This window comes from Lupinus angustifolius, chromosome LG14, assembly GCF_001865875.1.
Source record: "Lupinus angustifolius cultivar Tanjil chromosome LG14, LupAngTanjil_v1.0, whole genome shotgun sequence".
Lineage (NCBI taxonomy): Eukaryota > Viridiplantae > Streptophyta > Magnoliopsida > Fabales > Fabaceae > Lupinus > Lupinus angustifolius.
This window is the reverse complement of record NC_032022.1, coordinates 416,909-437,387: the sequence shown is the minus strand read 5'-3', so window position 1 is coordinate 437,387 and position 20,479 is coordinate 416,909. Positions and strand designations below refer to the sequence as shown.

At 33.4% G+C, this 20,479-nt stretch overlaps 2 protein-coding genes across 3 annotated transcripts; one reads left to right on the top strand and one right to left on the bottom strand.

The window, feature by feature from the left end:
• Positions 272 to 4,250, top strand: LOC109327114 (peptidyl-prolyl cis-trans isomerase CYP28, chloroplastic). Its single transcript, XM_019560154.1, has 3 exons — positions 272 to 992; positions 3,845 to 4,158; positions 4,232 to 4,250. Exons 1-2 carry the CDS (start codon positions 320 to 322, stop codon positions 4,051 to 4,053), a joined length of 882 nt encoding a protein of 293 aa, XP_019415699.1. The 5' UTR covers positions 272 to 319; the 3' UTR covers positions 4,054 to 4,158; positions 4,232 to 4,250.
• LOC109326036 lies at positions 18,369 to 19,500 on the bottom strand. 2 transcript variants are annotated; one of them, XM_019558673.1, is made up of 2 exons: positions 19,107 to 19,500; positions 18,369 to 19,064 (listed from the first exon to the last, which is right to left on the bottom strand). In XM_019558673.1, exons 1-2 carry the CDS (start codon positions 19,419 to 19,421, stop codon positions 18,795 to 18,797), a joined length of 585 nt encoding a protein of 194 aa, XP_019414218.1. In that variant the 5' UTR covers positions 19,422 to 19,500; the 3' UTR covers positions 18,369 to 18,794. The 2 variants fall into 2 exon arrangements, with proteins under 2 accessions (XP_019414218.1, XP_019414217.1); XM_019558672.1 differs by having other exon boundaries at positions 18,369 to 19,500.

Genomic DNA, 20,479 nt, shown 5'->3' with positions numbered 1-20,479 from the left:
TTATATTCACTATGACATCAAATAATTTGTAATGACATCAAATAGTTTCTCTATGTTTTTTTTTCTTTTTTAGTTTTTGTACCAAAAAAATTTAATTCAGTCAAGATTATATATCTCAAAAAATCACTTCCCTATCTTTAGTCAATTAATTTCATCAAGTTTTAAGAAAATGTTACTTTTTATTTTTAAGAGTTATTTTTAATTGGATAAAGATACAAATGGAGAGAAGAAGTGGTACACCTAATCTCCAATCTATCCATTCTCACCCTTTCTACTTCTCCTCCACATAACATCATTCTCACTTCACCCTTCATGAATCATGGGCTCATCTCTCACACCACCACCCTCTCTCCTCCACCACCACCACCACAACCACCACTTCACCCGCCGCACCCTCCTTCTCTCAACCACCACCACCACCCTCTCCCTCCCTTCCTTCCCCTCTCTCTCCTCCACCACTCCCACCATCACGGACCGCTTCTTCATTGACTTCAGCCTCTGCCCCAACGCCACCAACCCCGCCCGCACCCTCGGCGACACCTTCTCCACTCTCTGCTCCGATTCCACCCTCCTCGGCCGCGTCATTCTCGGCCTCTACGGTAACCTTGTTCCCATAACCGTCTCAAATTTCAAATCCATGTGCCTCTCTTCCAATTCCAATTCCAATCACTCTTCTTCTTACAAGAACACTCTCGTTCATAAAATCTTCCCCGGTCAGTACTTCCTCGCCGGCCGTCAGGGCCGCCCTGACAAGGGAGAGGTCCGGCCACCAAATGAATTGGCGCGAAACATTGAAACGGTGGACCCTAATGCGTTTGTTCTCACGCATTCTAGGCCTGGTGTCGTTTCGCTTTCGCTTTCTGAAAACGATGATGATGAAGAGATTAAGCTTGATCCTGGTTACAGAAATGTTGAGTTCTTGATCACAACTGGACCTGGTCCTTGTCCTCAGCTTGATAATAAGAACATTGTCTTTGGAACTGTGCTTGAAGGTAGTTTTCTATATTCAATTTTTTCGCGAATACTTCAATGCTTTTTTGATGATATCGTTGTCTTTAAATTGTGGTTCGTGACTGCAATTGTAGCCGCAATTAGTATACAATGGTGTTGTGACTTCAATTAGTCAGGGATTTGTTGTCTAGTTTATAAAAATGTTAAGGATTGTGATGGCTTAATGGGTTTCGTTTACTTCGTAGGAATGTTAAGTTGTTATTCAAATTCTGAATCGAGATTCTGTACTATGTTTTGGAACTGTGATGGAATCTTGTAAGTGGTTGTTACGGCTTACGACTCATGGTGAGACCGGAGAATGTAAGGCTAACTGAGTAATTAATTGAGCAATGGACCTAAGGGAGGTGTGAAAAGTTTATTATGGAAAGAGTTAGAAGGGTACCAGGTATATTATAGGTAAGATGACAAAGAAAGAAGGTAACAATGGAGTTGGTTAGTAAAAGGGTGAGGATTTTCAGTTACATATAGGTTGGATAGAGGAGAGGGGTTATCTTTTTCAAAAATCAATTTTTTTTTTAGTAATTGGATGTCCTCTTTGTAGAGGAGCTTAGCTCAATGGGTAATAGAACACTGTTCTATTACATTTCTTTCTTCTCAGTTTTATATTCAATACATTCTTTGTTTTTGTGTTTCTGTTCATAGGTTTTATTGCTTAATTTGGAATCATTGATACTGGTTCATATCATTAGTGTTCTTGAGTTATGATTAATTTTATTGGCTTCAATTCTTTTTTGGTATGAGAAATTAGGGTTGTTTATGAGCCTTATTGAGCATTATGATGAGTTCTTCCTCGACTAAACCACCATTTCAGTCTTTAATTTGTAAGTATTGTGCTAATCGGTTTTTTGGGTTGACCTGATCTTCCCTATCCAACCCAACCTGAATTTACTTTACTGGGTTGGTTTGAGTAAAGTTCGATATACCTGACGGTGCGTTAGTTTGGTTCACAAGCATTGTCATTACTTGGCCTGAACCAGCCTGCAGACCTGATGACCCAGCCACAAAACCATGTTTCATTAAGCTCTCATATGTCAGAACATTGAGAACAATTGAAACTCACGCTATTGTTTGCTCGCAGTTTGTAGTTTATTAAATACCAGGAATGCAATTTTGCAGTCTCACACTACTGTTTCCTTGATTATGAATGTAGTAGTGCTACTGCCTTGAATAGAATATAGTATAGCGAAGTACAATAATCTGATTACTCAATATGCACCTATTAAGTACAACCTCTGTTTTTTATCTGAACAGCTGGAAAAGTTCATTTTTCCAAGATCTTTTATTTTTTATCCTACAAACCAATTGATAAAGATACAAGAGATCATTATTAGTAAAAAAGTGTTTTATCTGAACAGCTGGAAAAGTTCATTTTAGCAAGATCTTTTACTTTTTATCCTACAAACCACTTGATAAAAATACGAGAGATCATTATTAGTACAAAAAGTGTTTTTTTCTTTCAATTATACCCGTTGGACTTGATCTACCCACCCAAACCTGTGGGTTGATTCACTTTAGTCTAATTTTTTCATGAAAATCATGCCAACCTTACCCGCTTGTGTTGGGACTGCCTCCTGCTTCTTTCCTTCCAATTATGATAAGTAGCACTGTAGCAGCCACATAAACACTTAAGCAGCCTATATCATTTTTATTTCCTTATTTTCCCACCTTGAAAGGCATACATTAACCACCAACAAGGAGTTAGTCTAGTGGTGTAAGACTCTGGTAGATCCCTAGGATGACTAAAAGCTCAAGAGTTTGATTCTTTGGAGCGACACTTGTTGGGAGGGGTAGCTACGCACACCGAAAGGGATTAGTTCCTTACGCATAGGATGAGGGGATACCCTTAGTAATACAAAAATAAGGCATACATTAACCAATTTATCCATTGTCCATGCCAAGTTTGCCACTAATCTATGCAGACTTGCAGAGCCACTGACAGATATTTGTTCCAGCCTCCTCCGCGCACAAGCAGCAGTCAATATCGACCATTTCTATGTATTCTACTTCTTAATCTATTCTGTAGCATTAACCAGAAGATGATTGAATACTTGGCACATTACATTTGTTCCATATTATGTTGTTGTACCTAAACATCTGGTTTTGCCTTTTTGGCCCAGCAGCCAATCTGTTTTTTTCTTGCTCAACCTCTTCCAGTGCCATCTAGATTCTAGAGTCATTGGGAGGTTGATGTTGCTGCAAGTCTCCATCTTTCAAGTAGATGTCTCCAATCCATCTCCATGTTTGAATTTGTGTGGTAGATTTTTCATGTCAGTTTTCCATACTCACTGTAATGAAATGCATTTTTACAAGTTTTTTTTCCTGCATCAATCTCCTGGATGAGTGTCCCAAAAGAAATTCCATGAGTTAGGTTACTAGTTACTATGACATTTTCTGTCACGTCTTCATTTTTCCTTGAAATAGCTTCGCTGAACTAAGTGTGTATGCTTAGTAACTAAACCTGGTAAAGAATAATTGATGGAATGGTTCTGCAATCCTTTTATGCATTAGAATTGGATTCTCCCAGTTGAATAGGATTCAATAGGTGTCAAACGGCTGTTCTTTTATGCATAATAATTTGGAATCCGATTGCTAGTTTTGACATCCCTTCTACCATATTCTGTTGATATGATACTACAACAACAACAACCAAACCTTTATCCCACCAGGTGAGGTCGGCTACATGGGTCAAGCTCTATCATAAATTGATCTGATGACACAAGAAAATCGTTCAAAAATTGAAAATTTTGATCTGTTTGGGGACTAAATTATATGAATCATTTTTTATCTTTATTATCAATGGCATTACTCAGTTCCTTGTTCAATCTAATTGCAGGATTGGATGTCATTACAGCCATAGCTTCCATTCCCACATACAAACCATCGGAACGAATTCGCCAATTGAATGACTTGGCTGATTTTTTTGGAGATGGAAGGGCCCAGAATGCTCGTACCACATGGAACAAGCCACTTACAACTGTTTATATTAGTGGCTGTGGGGAGTTAAAAGTTGCAAAGCCTTCTCTCCCACCTTCTCTTCCTTAATTTATTGTCATGTCTATATTATCCCAGATGATTTCATATAACTGGTGCATGTAAAATCATACTCACAAATTCTTGGTAAGGAAATGATGGTACATAAAACCTGAAGTGAACAAAATTAATAACTTTAAAGTTGAAAGGTTATAGTTTAGTTCATTCATTTAAAAGCTGCGACATAAAGTACAGGCATTGAATTGAAACATTGGTTTGGTATGGCAGAGTCACTTGTAACTGTAAGTTAGTAATGTAACATTCTTATTTTAAAAAAAAATCTGTTTCTATCCGCTGTAAACACTTTCAAAGTTTAGACATTTATAGGAATGTTTAAGAAGGCTTATGTTATATAAAAAAGAGTCAGAAGTTGGTTACTGAAACTGTTATAATGGTCTTTACTGACTCCAAATATGGTCATTCTCTTTTCTCTCTTTTATATTCTATTACAATGATTTGCTAATGGGTGAAGTGTTTCATACTTCCATCCCACATACCCAAATCATGGCTCAAGACCCTGACCCGCCCTTTCCAGCTCATAATGTCCGAAGATCCAGCCCATGAGTATGGTTGCCAAAAATATTTACGATACATGATTTATGATAAACCAATATGGAGTTGCTCGATTTATGTAGCGGAACTCACTTTGTGGTATTAAAGCTTGATTGTAGTTGTTTGTGCTCACTGTCTTGTGTTTGACGAATTCCTTCCTCAGATGCCATCCCCTTGCTGCACCTGCACCTCTGTTAAAAGCTTGAAACACACCTTGCAGCTGTTGTCTTCAACACCAGACACCTGAAGAGTGGTGAGCTTATTGATAAATATTAACTTTTCATCTAAACTATTTCTTTCATTTTCGAGTAATTATTTTGTTATGGTTCATCTCTTTTTACTGCTCAATGAAACAAGTACAGAAAGTAGACTACTGTTTAGGGCTTGTTTAGGAGTTGGATTTTGGAGGGGAAGGAAAAGAAATAGAAGGCTTGAGAGCCATGAAATACATTTCTGAGATGGCTCCCAAACCTTCTTTTTCCCTTCATTCCCCTCCAAAATTAAAACCCCAAATAAGTCCCTAGTGCAATAAAAAATATACATAGGAAATATTTTTCTCTCCAAAAGTTATTATATATTATATATACATATCCAATTATCCAATTAGTTGTTAATAATGTACGTAGAAGGAGGACAAAATATATATAAAATAATATATATAACAAATATTTTAAAACAACATTTTCATTATAAAAAGCCTTGTTTGTAATATATTTAGAAGAAATCCCTTGTTACTAAAGTTGACCTTAGTTCAACAAAAAATACTTACCGGGTAGATATTTACGAGTATTATATTATATTTGTTTGCAATCATGTATCACAATTCATTGTTTTCAAAAAATTATTACATACTTCTTGATTAACAATTCAAATTAAATTATCTTCATATATAATAACTTAAAATTAAGTGAAATTATTCCGAATTAATAGTAATATGTATTATGAACATTAGTCTTGGATTATTAGGGTAAACTTCTTGAAAGTCTCAATATTTTTCAAATTATACATTATTGATTATAGAAGTACATCAATCTTTAATCTTTAACTTCATCTAAAACCCTAATAAATTTGCAATAAAGATGTGTTACTGAAATCTCACCTCTCAATATTCATAATTAAGGTTCGATGCAGTTAACAAAGTTGTTGGCAACATGATCATTCATACCCTATCTTGCAAAAATAGAATATTTATTTATAAATATGATGATAAAATATTATGAATTGTTCTTATAGAGCATTATTAAGTGTGGCATGCATAATTTAAATAATAGAAAATGTGTTAAGACAAGTATAAGAGATAAAGAGTGATGAAAAATATGCAATAGGTTTATTTATTAAGTTTAATTTTATTTCATTTATATTTATCTTTTATTTTATACTAAAGATAATGGTTTTACTCAAGCTACACTAGATGAAGATAAAAATGAGAAAACTCAATCTACATCAAATCCAAATATTGCTATCAGAACACCCGTACATACAACAAGCTCTGTTCTGTTTTGAATCAAAAGACTTGATTATTAATTTAATTAAATAATAACAATATCTTAAGAACCCAGAAAGTGTTACATGATCCATTATGAATAATGTTTTTTTGTATAATCAAGAGCATTTACTTAAATTTATGGATAAAGAACTAATCTCTTTTAAAATGTATAGTTAATATTTTCCCTCCCAAAAATCAAACATTTAATATTCAATAAAATCTTATAGTAATAGACTAACGCTAGTTAGTTATAGAATCACAACTTTAAATGATTCACACCAACATTTTCCCAAAGTTCTTAGTTACAACAAAAATTCTATTGAAGAATAAGAAAATTGCGACAAGAAAAGAAATTGTTAGCTATAATCTGCCTATCAAAGTTCTGAACCTCAATCAACCCACAGAAGAAAATTGAAACTGAGAGATTTATAAACTAAAATATTAATAATCAAATACTAAAGAAATTCAATTATCATCATTACAAGAAATGGGGTTTCCTAATAAAGAATCAACCAAATTGTTCAGATACCAAAAAGCATGGTTCCTGAATCAAAATGTTTAACAGATCAATACAAACCCATTTTTAGTCCTCAATAAGTTACAAAAAAAGTTATGCAAGACCTCACCCTACTCAAATTATTCAAAATTAGAAGAGAAAAATTAAAGAGTTCTATAAAAAATGATAAATCCTAGAAACAACACCTCCCTTAAAACAACGTAAAAATATTATTTCTAGACCCCAATAGTCGAAAGCCTCCTACATTGATAGTGTAAGTATTTTTTAATATGCATATTTTCATATATTCATAGTGTAAGTATTTTTTACACTATCAGCAAATCTTACTATTCATATGTTATATATTATTGACTTTCAAACAAAAGTATTACAAATTAATGGTAGATGATATACTGACAATATAAAAAAATTACACTGTTAATGTACAAATTTTAAACTTTTATGAAGTGCATTAAAGCCTTTGAAGAAATTGGTGGGCATTTATATAATGTTAGGCAGTAGGCACCGTTTATTAAATAGCGTACGACAAAGGCAAAAATATTAAAATTGACAGTGTAAGAGTTTTTTACATCGTTGTTATATCATTATCTATTGAATTATTATTAACTTTTAAAATAAGATATAAACTATATATAAATCTTTATATTGTTTGTCTCTAGATATTAAAGTGAAAAAAAGACAGCAGAAATGTTACACACGGGGTTCAAGCGCTGTAAGAGCCGTGTCATGTGGCCATGTGGGTCATTTACAAAAACACGTAACATAACGTTGTTTTGGATGTGTGGTTAGATTCTAGTTTGGAACTATAATAGTTGTTTCAAGTTGAATTATTTATTTTATACTTTTTCTCTTTAGACCCTACTAGGTGTTATCAACGACGGTAGAACATGAACGAATTCTAGAGGGAAGGTGCATGCAGTTTTCTAAAGATGCTTAAATGTCTTCCAAGCCTGCAATGTCATTATCTAAGCATCTAGATTTTATTAAGGGATCACCTTCTGCACTTCACGTGTCTCATATGTGCAAATTTGTGCTGTATTTATACAACGTGACATTAGATTAACAATTTTCACTTTTAATATTTAGTTTAGAAGCAGAAAATGTAGTTGTTAGATTCAGGTTAAAGAAAGAACAAGGTTTATTGACATTTCTGTTGCATTGTTGTTTAAGTTTAAATTTCTGATCCGGTACCTTTTTGAAGTACTTATTGCATACTTATCGGATTATTTTCAGGTTAAATCACGCCTACAAATATATAAGCAAAATGCAGAAGCAGTATCTTCCACTTACTCAAACATAACAAATAAGGTCAATGAAGATCATTAACATTCTTATTTGTTCCATGATAATAATTTCAACCATGGGACATTCTCTAACTTTTAAACTTTCGGCATATGTACAGATTGATGGCAGCAGTTCAAAAGAAGTATTTTTCAAAGAAATTGAATCCTTGCTCTCACAATTACTTCCTTCTGTTTTTCATTTTTTGATGAGAATGCACATTGCTATCTGAATGAGATGCTAATTACATTTAAGGATTGTGACTTGTGGGGTTGATGTGCATTAAGCACAAACAATTTATATTACGAGAAACCAATTCTTGATGCAAAAAAAGGGACAGAATCTTTGAGTAAGGTATTTTAATGTGAAGATTTATACACATTCAGGATATAATCTACTATGATGGATAATGTAGTAATAATATATAAAACTTATACACTATTGATACATATATTATTTCTCTATATGAAATATATATAGTTTATATTATCTTGTCAATGCTTCCTATTATATTAGTGAGCCAAGATGCATGCAATACATTTGACCATAGCATTCTTAGTCCTTAGGTACTAAAAAGAATGTGTTTTATTTCTAATTATTGCGAAAATAACGTGGAAATATAAAATGAATATTGTAAAATTTTCTCATTGAACTATCAAGGCATGAAAAACTTTCTTTATAGTGTAAACTAACTAGCTAACAAACTAATAAACACATGTTAAAAAACAATTCAACATGTGTTAAATGTGTAAAATCTGTAAAATATGTACAATGTCTAAAATATGTAAAATATATAAAATGTGGAAGCTTTGTTCTCCAATAGCTCCCCTCAAGCTAGAGGATAAATGGCAATGACTCAAACTTGATAATTCGATTTGATATCGTGACAATATAATGGATCAGAATCTCGATCCTAATGTGATTGAATTTTCTCAATCACTTAATCTTGTTGTTGGTGATTTTGTTGATCTTATTGTTATTGTTGATCCTGTTGTTGATCTTGTTGTTGCTGTTGTTGATCTTGTTGTTGTTGTTGATCTTGTTGTTGTTGTTGCTGTTGTTCATCTTGTTGATCTTGTTGTTGTTGAATTGTTGTTGATTTTGTTGCTAGAGGATTTAATATTTGTCCCCAAATTTGTGATAACTTCTTTTCTGGTATATTCTGAAACATCTAGGCTAACTAAATGAGCTTCTTCTTTCTCATCTTGTTTGTTCTCCAATTATGGCAGCAGAGAATAGTTGAGACCAGACACTCTCTTGGGCGAAATATCCATAACAGTATCAATGTAGAAAAAACAATACTAGAAACAAAATGCAGCCAACAATAAAAAACATAACTTTGTTCAAAGAATTAAAAATTTCATGACATGCCCAAGAATCTATTATTGTGAATAAAGTGAGTGGTCGACACCATCAAGATGAAGGAGATGACGTTGGTGTTGGTGTTGCAATGTTGAAGTTGAGATCAATGTCAATGTTTAATGGAATCGTGATGGGGTAGGGGCTAATGAGGTTATATGTGATGGGTTGGTGGAGAAGGTCACCATAGTGGGGAAGATCAAGAGGAGAAGTTGGTGATTCTAGTGTTGCTACTTCTGCATTATTATTATTATGATCCACCATAAACAAACTCAACCTTTGATTCTTGCTTTCTTGGATTCCAAGTAATGCATTATCGGTAATGGCATGACATGCCACCTTGTTAGGAGAACTAGAAGATAATAATTACTTTTTTTTAGTGTGGTGTCCATGAAGATGAATCTTGGAAGAGAGATAATAATAATTGTAGTGAATGTGCAGCGATAACCAAAGCCTTCAAGACGAAGGCTCTGATACCATATTGCGAAAATAATGCGGAAGCATAAAATGAATATTGTGAAATTTTCTCATTGAACTATCAAGGCATGAAAAACCTTATTTATAGTGTAAACTAACTAACTAACAATGTGTAAAATATGTAAAATGTGGAAGCTTTGTTCTTCGATACTAATTGCAAGTTTTCCCAAGCTTTACTTGCCCTTTTCTGCTCATTCAAGTTTGTAATATTCCTCTTGTTTGTTGGGTAGATTACCATAATGACCATATTTGTTTTTGTGTTCTTACATGAAACTAAAGTTTTGTTTGGAAGTTATGAGGGAAAGGAAAGGAGAGGGGTCAAAGGGTTAGGAAGGAGGAAGAAGGGAAGGGAAAAGGAAGGAAGTTCCCTCCCTTGTTTGTTTGTTGGGAGTATGAAATTTAGATGAAGAGGGTAAACTAATGATAATGTTAGAATATATTTTTTATCTTCCGTTAAAAATGTAATTCACAATGAGAAATAGACAATAATATATAATTATATGTTATTAGTAAACTGATAGGGCAAATCGCAAGTGCACGATTATATCGTCAACTAATAAAATATCGAGCCCACAATGGCTGGAAATTCCTTTAATTATAACAATTAATTTATATTTAACTCAAATAAGGAAATTAAATTAAATTTAGAACGATTGAGAAGAATAATTATAAAAATAGTAAAAATGTATTGAAATCTAATTTAGGAAGAGTTCACATGATAATGGTTACCGCCTTTACACTCACAAATCAATGTTTTGTTTCTTTTCATGAACTTTAAGTTGTGAGGGTGAATTACTATTTGATATATGTCATCCTCTCTCGAGCTCCGACACGTGTACTCAATTGAAGTCACACATACTCTCGTGGTACGATTTGAATCATTTACTTGGATCTTTCTATTCAATCATTTCGTAGCAACCCAAGATCAATTACAGACACCCCCGAGAATCGTAAGGCTACTCTCGTGAATTAGGATTATAGTCTGAATAACTGAATGGTTGGATAGTTGGGTTCACCTCTCGGTCCTTCCCCAATGTATCTAAGAAGTGTAATTTGTTGGCCAAACAACTCACCCGAATAAAACTCAGTTTAATGATTCAAATCACAATACTCAATGAAATAGAAGTAAGAACAAATGTTTATTGAATGTAAAAGGGTATAGCCTCAATCATATAAACAAAGGGAATTACTCACTCATAATGGAGAAGAAAATCTTAAATTCTAAATTAGAGAATTGTAATCTAAAATGTCAAGTGTTTGAGGGAGAACCTTATTTATTCTAATTACAAAATATTGGGGTAAGCCCAACAAAACAAATCCAAAAAGTAGGAATATAATATAACATTTATGATTTCATTTTGCTATTCAATTGGTCTTTGCATAGTTTCGACACCAAATTTCAACTTCTTGCACCCAATCTCTACTCTTTTTAGCTTCAATCCATCCAAATTGAACAACATAGTCAAAAACATTCGCTCAACTCGAACAAAGAGATATAAAAGCTAAAAACAATCATAAAATCTCAATTATGTCCTAAAATGTAAGTTAAATGTAATGCAAATGTAGCATAATTTCACACTCATCAAATCCCCTCATGCTTGTCTCTTGTTTGTCCTCAAGCAAGTATTATGTCTAACTTTCACAATCATGTATAGATGACGATATGGAACCCATGACCCAAAATAACAAGGAATCTCGTGATAGTTTTGAAACAATCCACACATCAAGACCTCAAGACAAAACAATCATAAACAAATTCAATTCAAGCTAAATCTTTGAGTCATAACAACTGCATGAATTAGGGTCACTCTTCTCTCATCACTCTCATGTGTTTAAAGGTTATTGTGTTTCACTCAAATTTTCATGAAATTAAATTATCATAGGCTTAATTGTAGACCAAATCGCTACTGACTGTATTTGAATGCATGCAAAAATCAATAGGTTTTTAAATGGTTGTAATGGGGCCAATGTGAATTATTTAAAATGGGATAGACACAGAAAAGAAATATTCAAAAGGCTTACGTTTATTTCCCAAAATATTTAAACTTTTAAGATATTCAATTGAAACATTGAGATTTACTTAATAAGTCTTACTTTATCATATGATCCTTTTTTGATCAATCATTCTCTTTACAACATTTTTTCAATCATTTCTCTTTCAGTACACTTTGTAATTTTTCTTTATTTTTTCTTTCATTCTTATGATTTTTTAAAAGAGAAATGATGATTTTTTTTTCTTTTTCACCTTTTTATGACTTCCTTCACTACACATGGCCTTTTTTATTTCCTTTGCTTCAAACAAATATCACAAGTTTTCCCAAAATCCTCATTTGAGTAGCTATGAAAAAATCAGTAAAGTTTAGGCTCAAAATTAGACAACTAATGAGTTTTCAATATTTATAGCAAACAGTTGAAGGTCAAAAGAAAAATTCCTAATTGTCTCTATCATTTTAATGCATACAAACAGATTTCAATCTTGAAACGGTCACAAATCAAGTTCTAGAATGTAAAATCATAGAAAATTATGCACTCGTGAAAGAAAAAAAGGTTTTTATGCAATTGTCAATTTAAATCAGAATCCTTATTATATTTGGTCCAAATTTCTCACATTTGGTGCATACGGCAATAATTATGAAACAAAGATTTTTATTAAACCAAATTTAGTTCACAATTGTCACATCTAATATGTTTCATACTATTATTCTATCACAATTTTTTTCAATGGAGTCACAGATCAACAATCATCATTCATGCATATTTTTGCATTTAAAACTTTTTCATTTAAAGCAGATAAATAGTACATAGAACAAATGAGTTATGAAATATATACTAATGTATGATAATATGTATATTCAACCTAAAAATTTTAAAATCTATATGGTATGCATGACATGAATGAACTACATAAATGCAAAAACTCCTCAAACTTAGAAACTTACATTGTCCCTAATGTAAAAATCTAAACAATAAAGAGAAAGAAAAAGGAAACTCACGGGTTAGGTAGGAAGTATCCTTAACCCATGTGTCAACTATAAGTGGTCTATTTTATTGGGTATGGTGGAAGTACTTCCAACGTGGGTTGCTTCCCACGGAGCGCTCGTTTAACGTCATTAGCTTGACTGTTGATCCTTACGCATCATGCAGAATTCCATGAACTCATACCCGAGAGTAAATGGAATATTTTTACTTTCGTTTTAGGTACTTTCCCTTTCTCACAATTATCAAATTTATGTCTGACCTTCAAGATCTCCTCATGCGGGATATAGGGGATTGGTAAGCTTATATTTATAGATTCACTACCCTCGGCTACTTCCTCAGCCAAATTCGAAGTTTCACATACCAGCATGCTTTTCTCCAAGAGATCCTCAGATTTCACTTTAGACACTTCATCCTTCACTACTTGGTTTGGCATATCAATCCTGCAACATGAGTCCTCAAGAGAAGGTTGTTTAATAGATTTAGCAATATCAAATTCAACATTTTCATCCTCTATGCTTAGAGAAAGTTTTCCATTCTTAACATCAATTATAGCACCAGAGGTAGCCAAAATGGTCTACCTAATATGATTGGAATATGTGCATCTTCTTCCATCTCTAGTATTACAAAGTCCGTTTGAATGTAAAATTTTCCAACTTTGATAGAAACATTCTCCAAGATGCATGCCTATAGGGAATTTAACTGACTTATCCGCTAATTGAAGTGATATAGTAGTGGGTTTTAGTTCACCCACATCCAATTTTTTACACACGGATAAAGACATGAGGCTCACACTTGCCTCTAAGTCACATAAAGCACGGTCAAAATTAGTGTTACCAATGAAGCAATGGATATAGAAACTACCAGGATCTTTTAGTTTTGGAGGCAATTTGCTTTGAATTAAAGCATTGCACTCCTCATATAAAGCAGTTGTTTCATAAACCTCTAGTCTTCTCTTTTCAGATATAATATCCTTAATAAATTTCATGTACGCAAACATCTCCTACAGTGCCTCACTGAAAGGCAGTTCGATATATAATTTCGTAAGGATATTTAAGAATTTCCCATATTTCTTTTCTAACTTTGCCTTTGCAATTCTCTGGAGAAAAGAAATTGATGGTACATATGGTAGTGGAGCTACATACTTAGACACCTTTTCAAAATTTTGCTCCCCTTCAGGGGTTGTGTCTCAGTATGTTTCTCTTCCACTTGTATATCATTCTCAGTTTGTGGAACATCCTTGAGTTTCTTCCCAGTCCTTAATCGGATAGCCTTACAAAGTTCATTATTTGGATTTTTCTGTAGCTGACCTGGAAACATCCCTATTTGCCTATTAAAGTTGTTAGCTTGTTGGACAATTTGTGTTTCTAACATTTTTCCATAGATGGTCAGGTTTTCTATCTTAGAATTCAAATCATTTAACATTTTTGAAACATTTTTATTAATTGTGATTTGATCCTACTGAAATTTATTAAGATTAGCAAGTAGTTTTTCCTAACCTTCCATTATTGTTATAAGAGTAGGATCAATCAGAGAAAATTATATCTGCGGGAACCTTGTTGTAGGTTTCCTATTACCTTGCTCATCCTGATGTTGATGATTTAGAATGTTGTTGCTCCTCCAGGAAAGGTTGGGATTGTTGTGCCTGTATGGTGAGTTGAATTGTTGTCCGCTTCTCTCCTTGTAGTCATAGTAATTGCATGATTCAGATTGTTCATTGGTCCAAGCTCCATGTAATGAATTGTTTGCATTCAGACTACTCATGCCCTTTTGTTCCACACCCCTCACATGTTGCAGAAGACCTAATAACATTAGCATGATATTTTTCCAGCTTTCCAAACCTTTGAGAAATATTCTTCAGCGTGGAAATTATCTTCTCTATTTGATTGCTTGAATATTGTGCACTAGAGTCTCTTCTTGGATGATATCTCCTCTCATTCGCCCATTGGTGTTGATTAGAAACCATTTTCTCTATGATCTTTGAAGCATCATCAATTCCTTTGCACATGAAGACACCACCTGCTGAAGAGTCTAACAATTATTGTGATGGAAAGTCTATCCCACTGTAGAAGTTTTGAACCAGCATCCAAGGTGGAATACCATGATGAGGGAAAGCTTCAGTCAACTCATTTAATTTTTCCAAAGCCTCATTAATTGACTCTCCATCCTTTTGACTGAAGTTTTGGATGAGATGCTTATAATACACAATTTTGTAAGAAGGAAAGTATTTGCTGAGAAAAGTCTCCTCTAATATTCGCCATGTTGCTGGAATTTCAGCATTTTGATTTCTTACCCACGTCTTAGCTCTATCTCTAAGGGAATATGAAAATATTTGGAGACGAATGTCATCCTCAGAAGCCCAATGAATCCTTACTGTCTCACAGAATTCCAAGAACTGATCAATATGGGCATTAGGATCTTCATGAGCTCATCCTCCAAATTGGTTTTGCATCACCATTTAGATCAAAGTAGATGACAAAGAAAAGTTCTCTGCCTCAATAGTTGGCCGGATTATTTCAGGAAGTGAACTACGAGCATTAGGAGTTGCATAGTCGCAAAGTGGTTTTTCATCTCGTTCAGCCATTTTCTGTACACACGCACGTCTTTCTCTTGCTCTTTCTCTTTGTTGCCTTCTTATGGAAAGTCTTTTCTAGCTTTGAGTAGTAATTTGAACTTTGCATAAACCAAATGGGCAACCAGTAGAGGTACCAAGAAAAAGGAAAGCATGTAATACACTAGAGTAAATTAATGAATTAATTGAGAATTAAAGAAATTTTGACACAGTCCTTAACAACGATGTCAAAAACTTGATAGGGCAAATCGCAAGTGCACGATTATGTCGTCCAGTAATAAAATATCGATCCCACAAGGACTGGAAAGTTCCTTTAATTATAACAATTAATTTATACTTAACTCAAATAAGGAAATAAAATTAAATTTAGAACGATGGAGAAGAATAATTATGAAAATAGTAAAAAATGTATTGAAATTTAATTTAGGAAGAGTTTACATGATAAGAGTTAGCGCTTTTACACCCGCAAATCTTTGTTTTGCTCCTTTCAATGAACTTTAAGTTGTGAGGGTGAATTGCTCTTTGATATGTGTCATCATCTCTCGAGCTCCGATACATGTACTCAATTGAAATCGCACTTACTCCCGTGGTAGGATTATCAATTGAATCATTTACTTGGATCTTTCTATCCAATTGTTTTATAGCAACCCAAGGTGAATTCCAGACACCCCTGAGAATCCTAAGACTACTATCGTGAATTAGGATTCTAGTCTGAATAAGTGAATGGTCGGATAGTTGGATTCACCTCTTGGTCCTTCCCCAATATATCTAAGAGTTGTAATTTATTGGGCAGACAACTCACGACAATAAACTCAGTTTAATGCTTCAAATCACAATACTCAATGAAATAAAAGTAAGAACAAATGTTTTTTTGAATGTAAAATGGCATAGCCTCAATCCTAGAAACAAAGGGAATTACTCACTCATAATAGAAAAGAGAATTACAAATTCTAAATTAGAGAAATGTAATGTAAAATGTCAAGTGTTTGAGGGAGAACCTTATTTATCCTAATTACAAAATATTGTGCTTAGCCCAACAAAACAAATCCAAAAAATAGGAATATAATATAACATCTATGATTTCTTTTGACCCTTCAATTGGTCTTAGCATAGTCTTAATACTGAATTTCATCTTCTTGCACTCAATCTCTACTCTTTTAGCTTCAATACGTCCAAACTGCACAACATAGCTAAAAACACAACATAGCCAAAAACACTCGCTCAACCCGAACAAACAGAAATAAAAGCTAGAAACAATCATACAATCTCAATTATGTCCTAAAATGCAAGTTAAGTGCAATGTAAGTGTAGCATAATTTCACACTCATCATAAACATATTCAACTATTTTGACATTTTATCTTCAAAAAATCTCAAATTGGGGAAACTATAAAAATAGACACATGGAGGGTTTTGGAGGGTTTGACCGTTTGAGACACCCTCGAAAACCTTCACCTCTCCTTGATCCAACTCCCAAACAAAGGGAAGGCTTTTCAAAGCCATCCCTTCCCTTTCCCTCTAAAACTCCACTCCCAAACAAGGCCTAAGGGAATTCTCATTGAATAGGTGACATTTATGTGGTGGAAGCATTGATTCTGGAAAAGGATATTTCCATGTAATCGTATAGCAGTATCTGAAAACATATCTCGAGTGCACCCTAAACCGCTTGTGATATCATTATGAATATATAAACCAAAAGTATGAAAGCCTAAACATACACATACCCTACCCAATGGAGATGTGATATGATTGCATCCTAAGGTAAGTGATGGCGTCACAATGGCCAAGGAATCAGGTTATGCAGGTACTTAAATACTTGCCTGAGAAATGTAATAACACTTACGGATGGAAATACATAACTGAAAAATGTATCCAGGAGTAGTAAAAACTCATTTTAATCGCTGAAATAGTAAATTATGGACCGTGTGAGTATCTCTGTTTAGTAAAGTTTCATATTAGCCCTTGAAATGGTAAGAATCAATCATATTAATTCTTCATGTCAATCATTATTCAGTTAGTTTTCCTATAAAGAAAGATTAATATGAATCGTTTTCACAATTTCATGTACTAAAATTATGGTTTAGTCCAACTAAGTTCTCTTTTCAATAGACTGCTGTATGAATAGTTGCAGTACCATAGAATGATATCAAAACAAAGTTCTCTTTTCTTGATTTGTTCATCTTATAATCATCAAAATACTTAGCAAACTAAGAATAGACTTTATAATAAAACAGACACCACAAGTATTGACTAATCATACTGGTCAAATTGGAGACCCTCAATGAAGGAAAAATGGGTTGAGGTATCGTTCATCAATCTATAGCATTGAATATAATGAATTGTTTTGATGATTATACTAAGTTAATGAATTAAAATAATTGGTGGGTATATCCATCTGTGAAGTCTCTTATTAGATGAAAGGAAGAGTGATAAACTATGGAATACACTCATAAAACCATTACCTTAAGGTTTTGATTCAAGACATTATGTTATCTCACCTGTGACTATTCACCCTTCCATGTCCATTGTCTGGTAACAATTAGTTTCCCAGCAGTGGATGAGTCTATTATGGCACTTCTTACAGAAATCTTAATTCAACAAATAATATAGTTGTTACAGCAAGGCATACATGACATATGCCATTTGCAATAGACCAAGGAAAAGATTATAAACTGAGAAAATGACAAATAAAAGTGTTGAATTGGTGTACGAATCTTATTTTTCTTAGGTCACATAACCAAATCCACTGCCAAAGGCCACATTTTGTTATATCCCAGTCCCAGAAGAATGCAATTTGAAATGACAGTCTTGGGGAATAATCTCCAGCCAAGCATACACTCAACATTAATGAAGTCACATGAGAATGCCCAAATATGCATCATCATGATGTCAATGTTATTGTGTCTCTATTTACCAGAAATAGTTCATAACATCTGAAAATATCTTAAACCTTAAAACTCTAGTATCGTATTTTATCAACTCTTGTCACCTCTTACTTCTACATCAATTTTATGGGCATTCTATGATGAACCCAATACATGCTACCTGATGTAGGTGAATTCAATAAGCAATAAAAACAGTGTAAAGTAAGACAACAAAACACATAAATAAAACACCACACAATGAAATTCCTCTTTATTCCATGTAAAAACCTGAAAGCTAATCATATCAAATACATTCTAAAGTAAAATCCTAGATCAAACAAAAGTAAACTAATAAGGCTACATAAATATTAAATATACAGAGAAACATTACATTCCTGCAATAACCTTTTTCACTTAACCATATATAGATTCCCTATAACTTAAACTAAATTAACTTCAAAAGCCTCACTTCAGAGACAACACACTGAAATCTTCATTCCAGAAAAAAGCATTACTTTTTTCTCACTCAAAATTTCATCATAATCTTCTGAATTCACTTGTATCCAATAACCTCAAATATAAAAAAGGAGGCATGTTGAATACAACAGTGTCATCACAATCATCAAGGCAAAGCCAAATCATCATCACCATCATCCTCATGAAGTGTTTATCACACTGAATCGAGTCGAAGCAACCGTCTCAAACCACTGGTGGAAGCACCGTTCTTCTTTCCGAGGAATATAGGGACCGGAACAGAACTCGGCGGTGGCGATGCAACATCGAAATTCGATCCAGCGTACACTCCATCTTTCAAATCCAAAACCCTAATTTGCTTCTGAACCTTAATTTGATTCTTAACAGTTGCCGGATCTGGACCCAACCGATCCGTCGATCCTAACCCTAAATCGAAACTTTCCCCAATCTCCGCCACCGATCCCAAATTAGAATCGAAACTTTCCTGAATCTTCGAGACCGATCCCACACTAGAATCGAAACATTCATCGCTCTTCGCGATCTCTGGTAACTTTTCTCCTCTCTTAAGAATCTTCACTTGTCCCATCACGAGATTCGATCCAGGACCTTTCACCACCACGGTTGACCGGTCGATGCCGTTCCGACTCCGATCCCGGTCATTGGAATTCGTATTGACCGGCGGCTGAGTCCGGCGGCGACTCCGGCCAGAACTAGGGTTAGGGTTTCTTTGCGATTTGGATGAAGATGCAGTGAGTGAAAACGCATCGTTTCGTAACCGACTTTGAAGGGAATCATGAGAACGAATAAGAATAGCTGTTCCCATATTTCAACAGAGAGAGAGAGAGAATGCAAATTTTGTTGTAGAGAGAGAAAGTTTGGTATACACGATGAGAGAGTGGGTGCGCATGTTCAAATTTATAGGAAAGTTTCTTACGCAAAAGGTGAAACAAAGGATTAAATATTGAGAAATTTGGTATAAGTTTTATATATTATTATTGTATTATTTATTATGTATGTTTTATTATTCAAAAAGTAATATAGATAAATGATGAATGTCATATTAATTAAGTATAAATTTGTATACTTACATTTCATAAATATTACTTTTTTTTAAATATTATTTTTCTTGAAGATAATAAAATATTCATTTAAACCATGAGATAACTTATTTCCTTAAATTTACCCATTGTCTGATATATATTTTATTTTATTTTTTTATAATATATTTTAAATGAAAACTTATATAAGGAAAAATATAACATATATCAAATAATAAATAGATTTGAGAAGATAAGTTATTTCTCGATTATATATTTTATTCTCTTTGCTAAATGGTGTTTCATATCCATAATTAATGACTTATCTTTTTCTGGTAGAAGTTGTGTATGTAAATGAGGATATTGTATAAATAATATTTTTATTGTTTTTATTAAATGGAAATCAAATAGGAATTACCTTATCACTAGGGTAAGATGAGCAAGCATAGTTTTATGTGTTGTTATGGTTGTCTTTATTACTTTTAACACTAAGTGCTCATTTCTCGTCAACCGAATTACTTGCATTGCTCTGTCATTTTTAAATAATTTCATAAATACATATTAAGTAATAACTAAAATAAGTGCATTTTGAACATATGACTTTTAACAACGCTTATTGTAAAAAATGATGTTGATATGTCACATTTAACGGCACTTATTTAAGGAAGTGCTATTAAATAGATTCAAATTAACAGTGTTTGTTTTTAAAAAAATGTTATTAAATATCATAGGCAAACATACAACAACACTTCTTGAAGAAAGCGTTGTTAAAGTTATATTCACCTATCACCTATCAAATTTAACCGCGCTTGTTTAAAAAAGTGTTGGTAATTATCTTCTATAT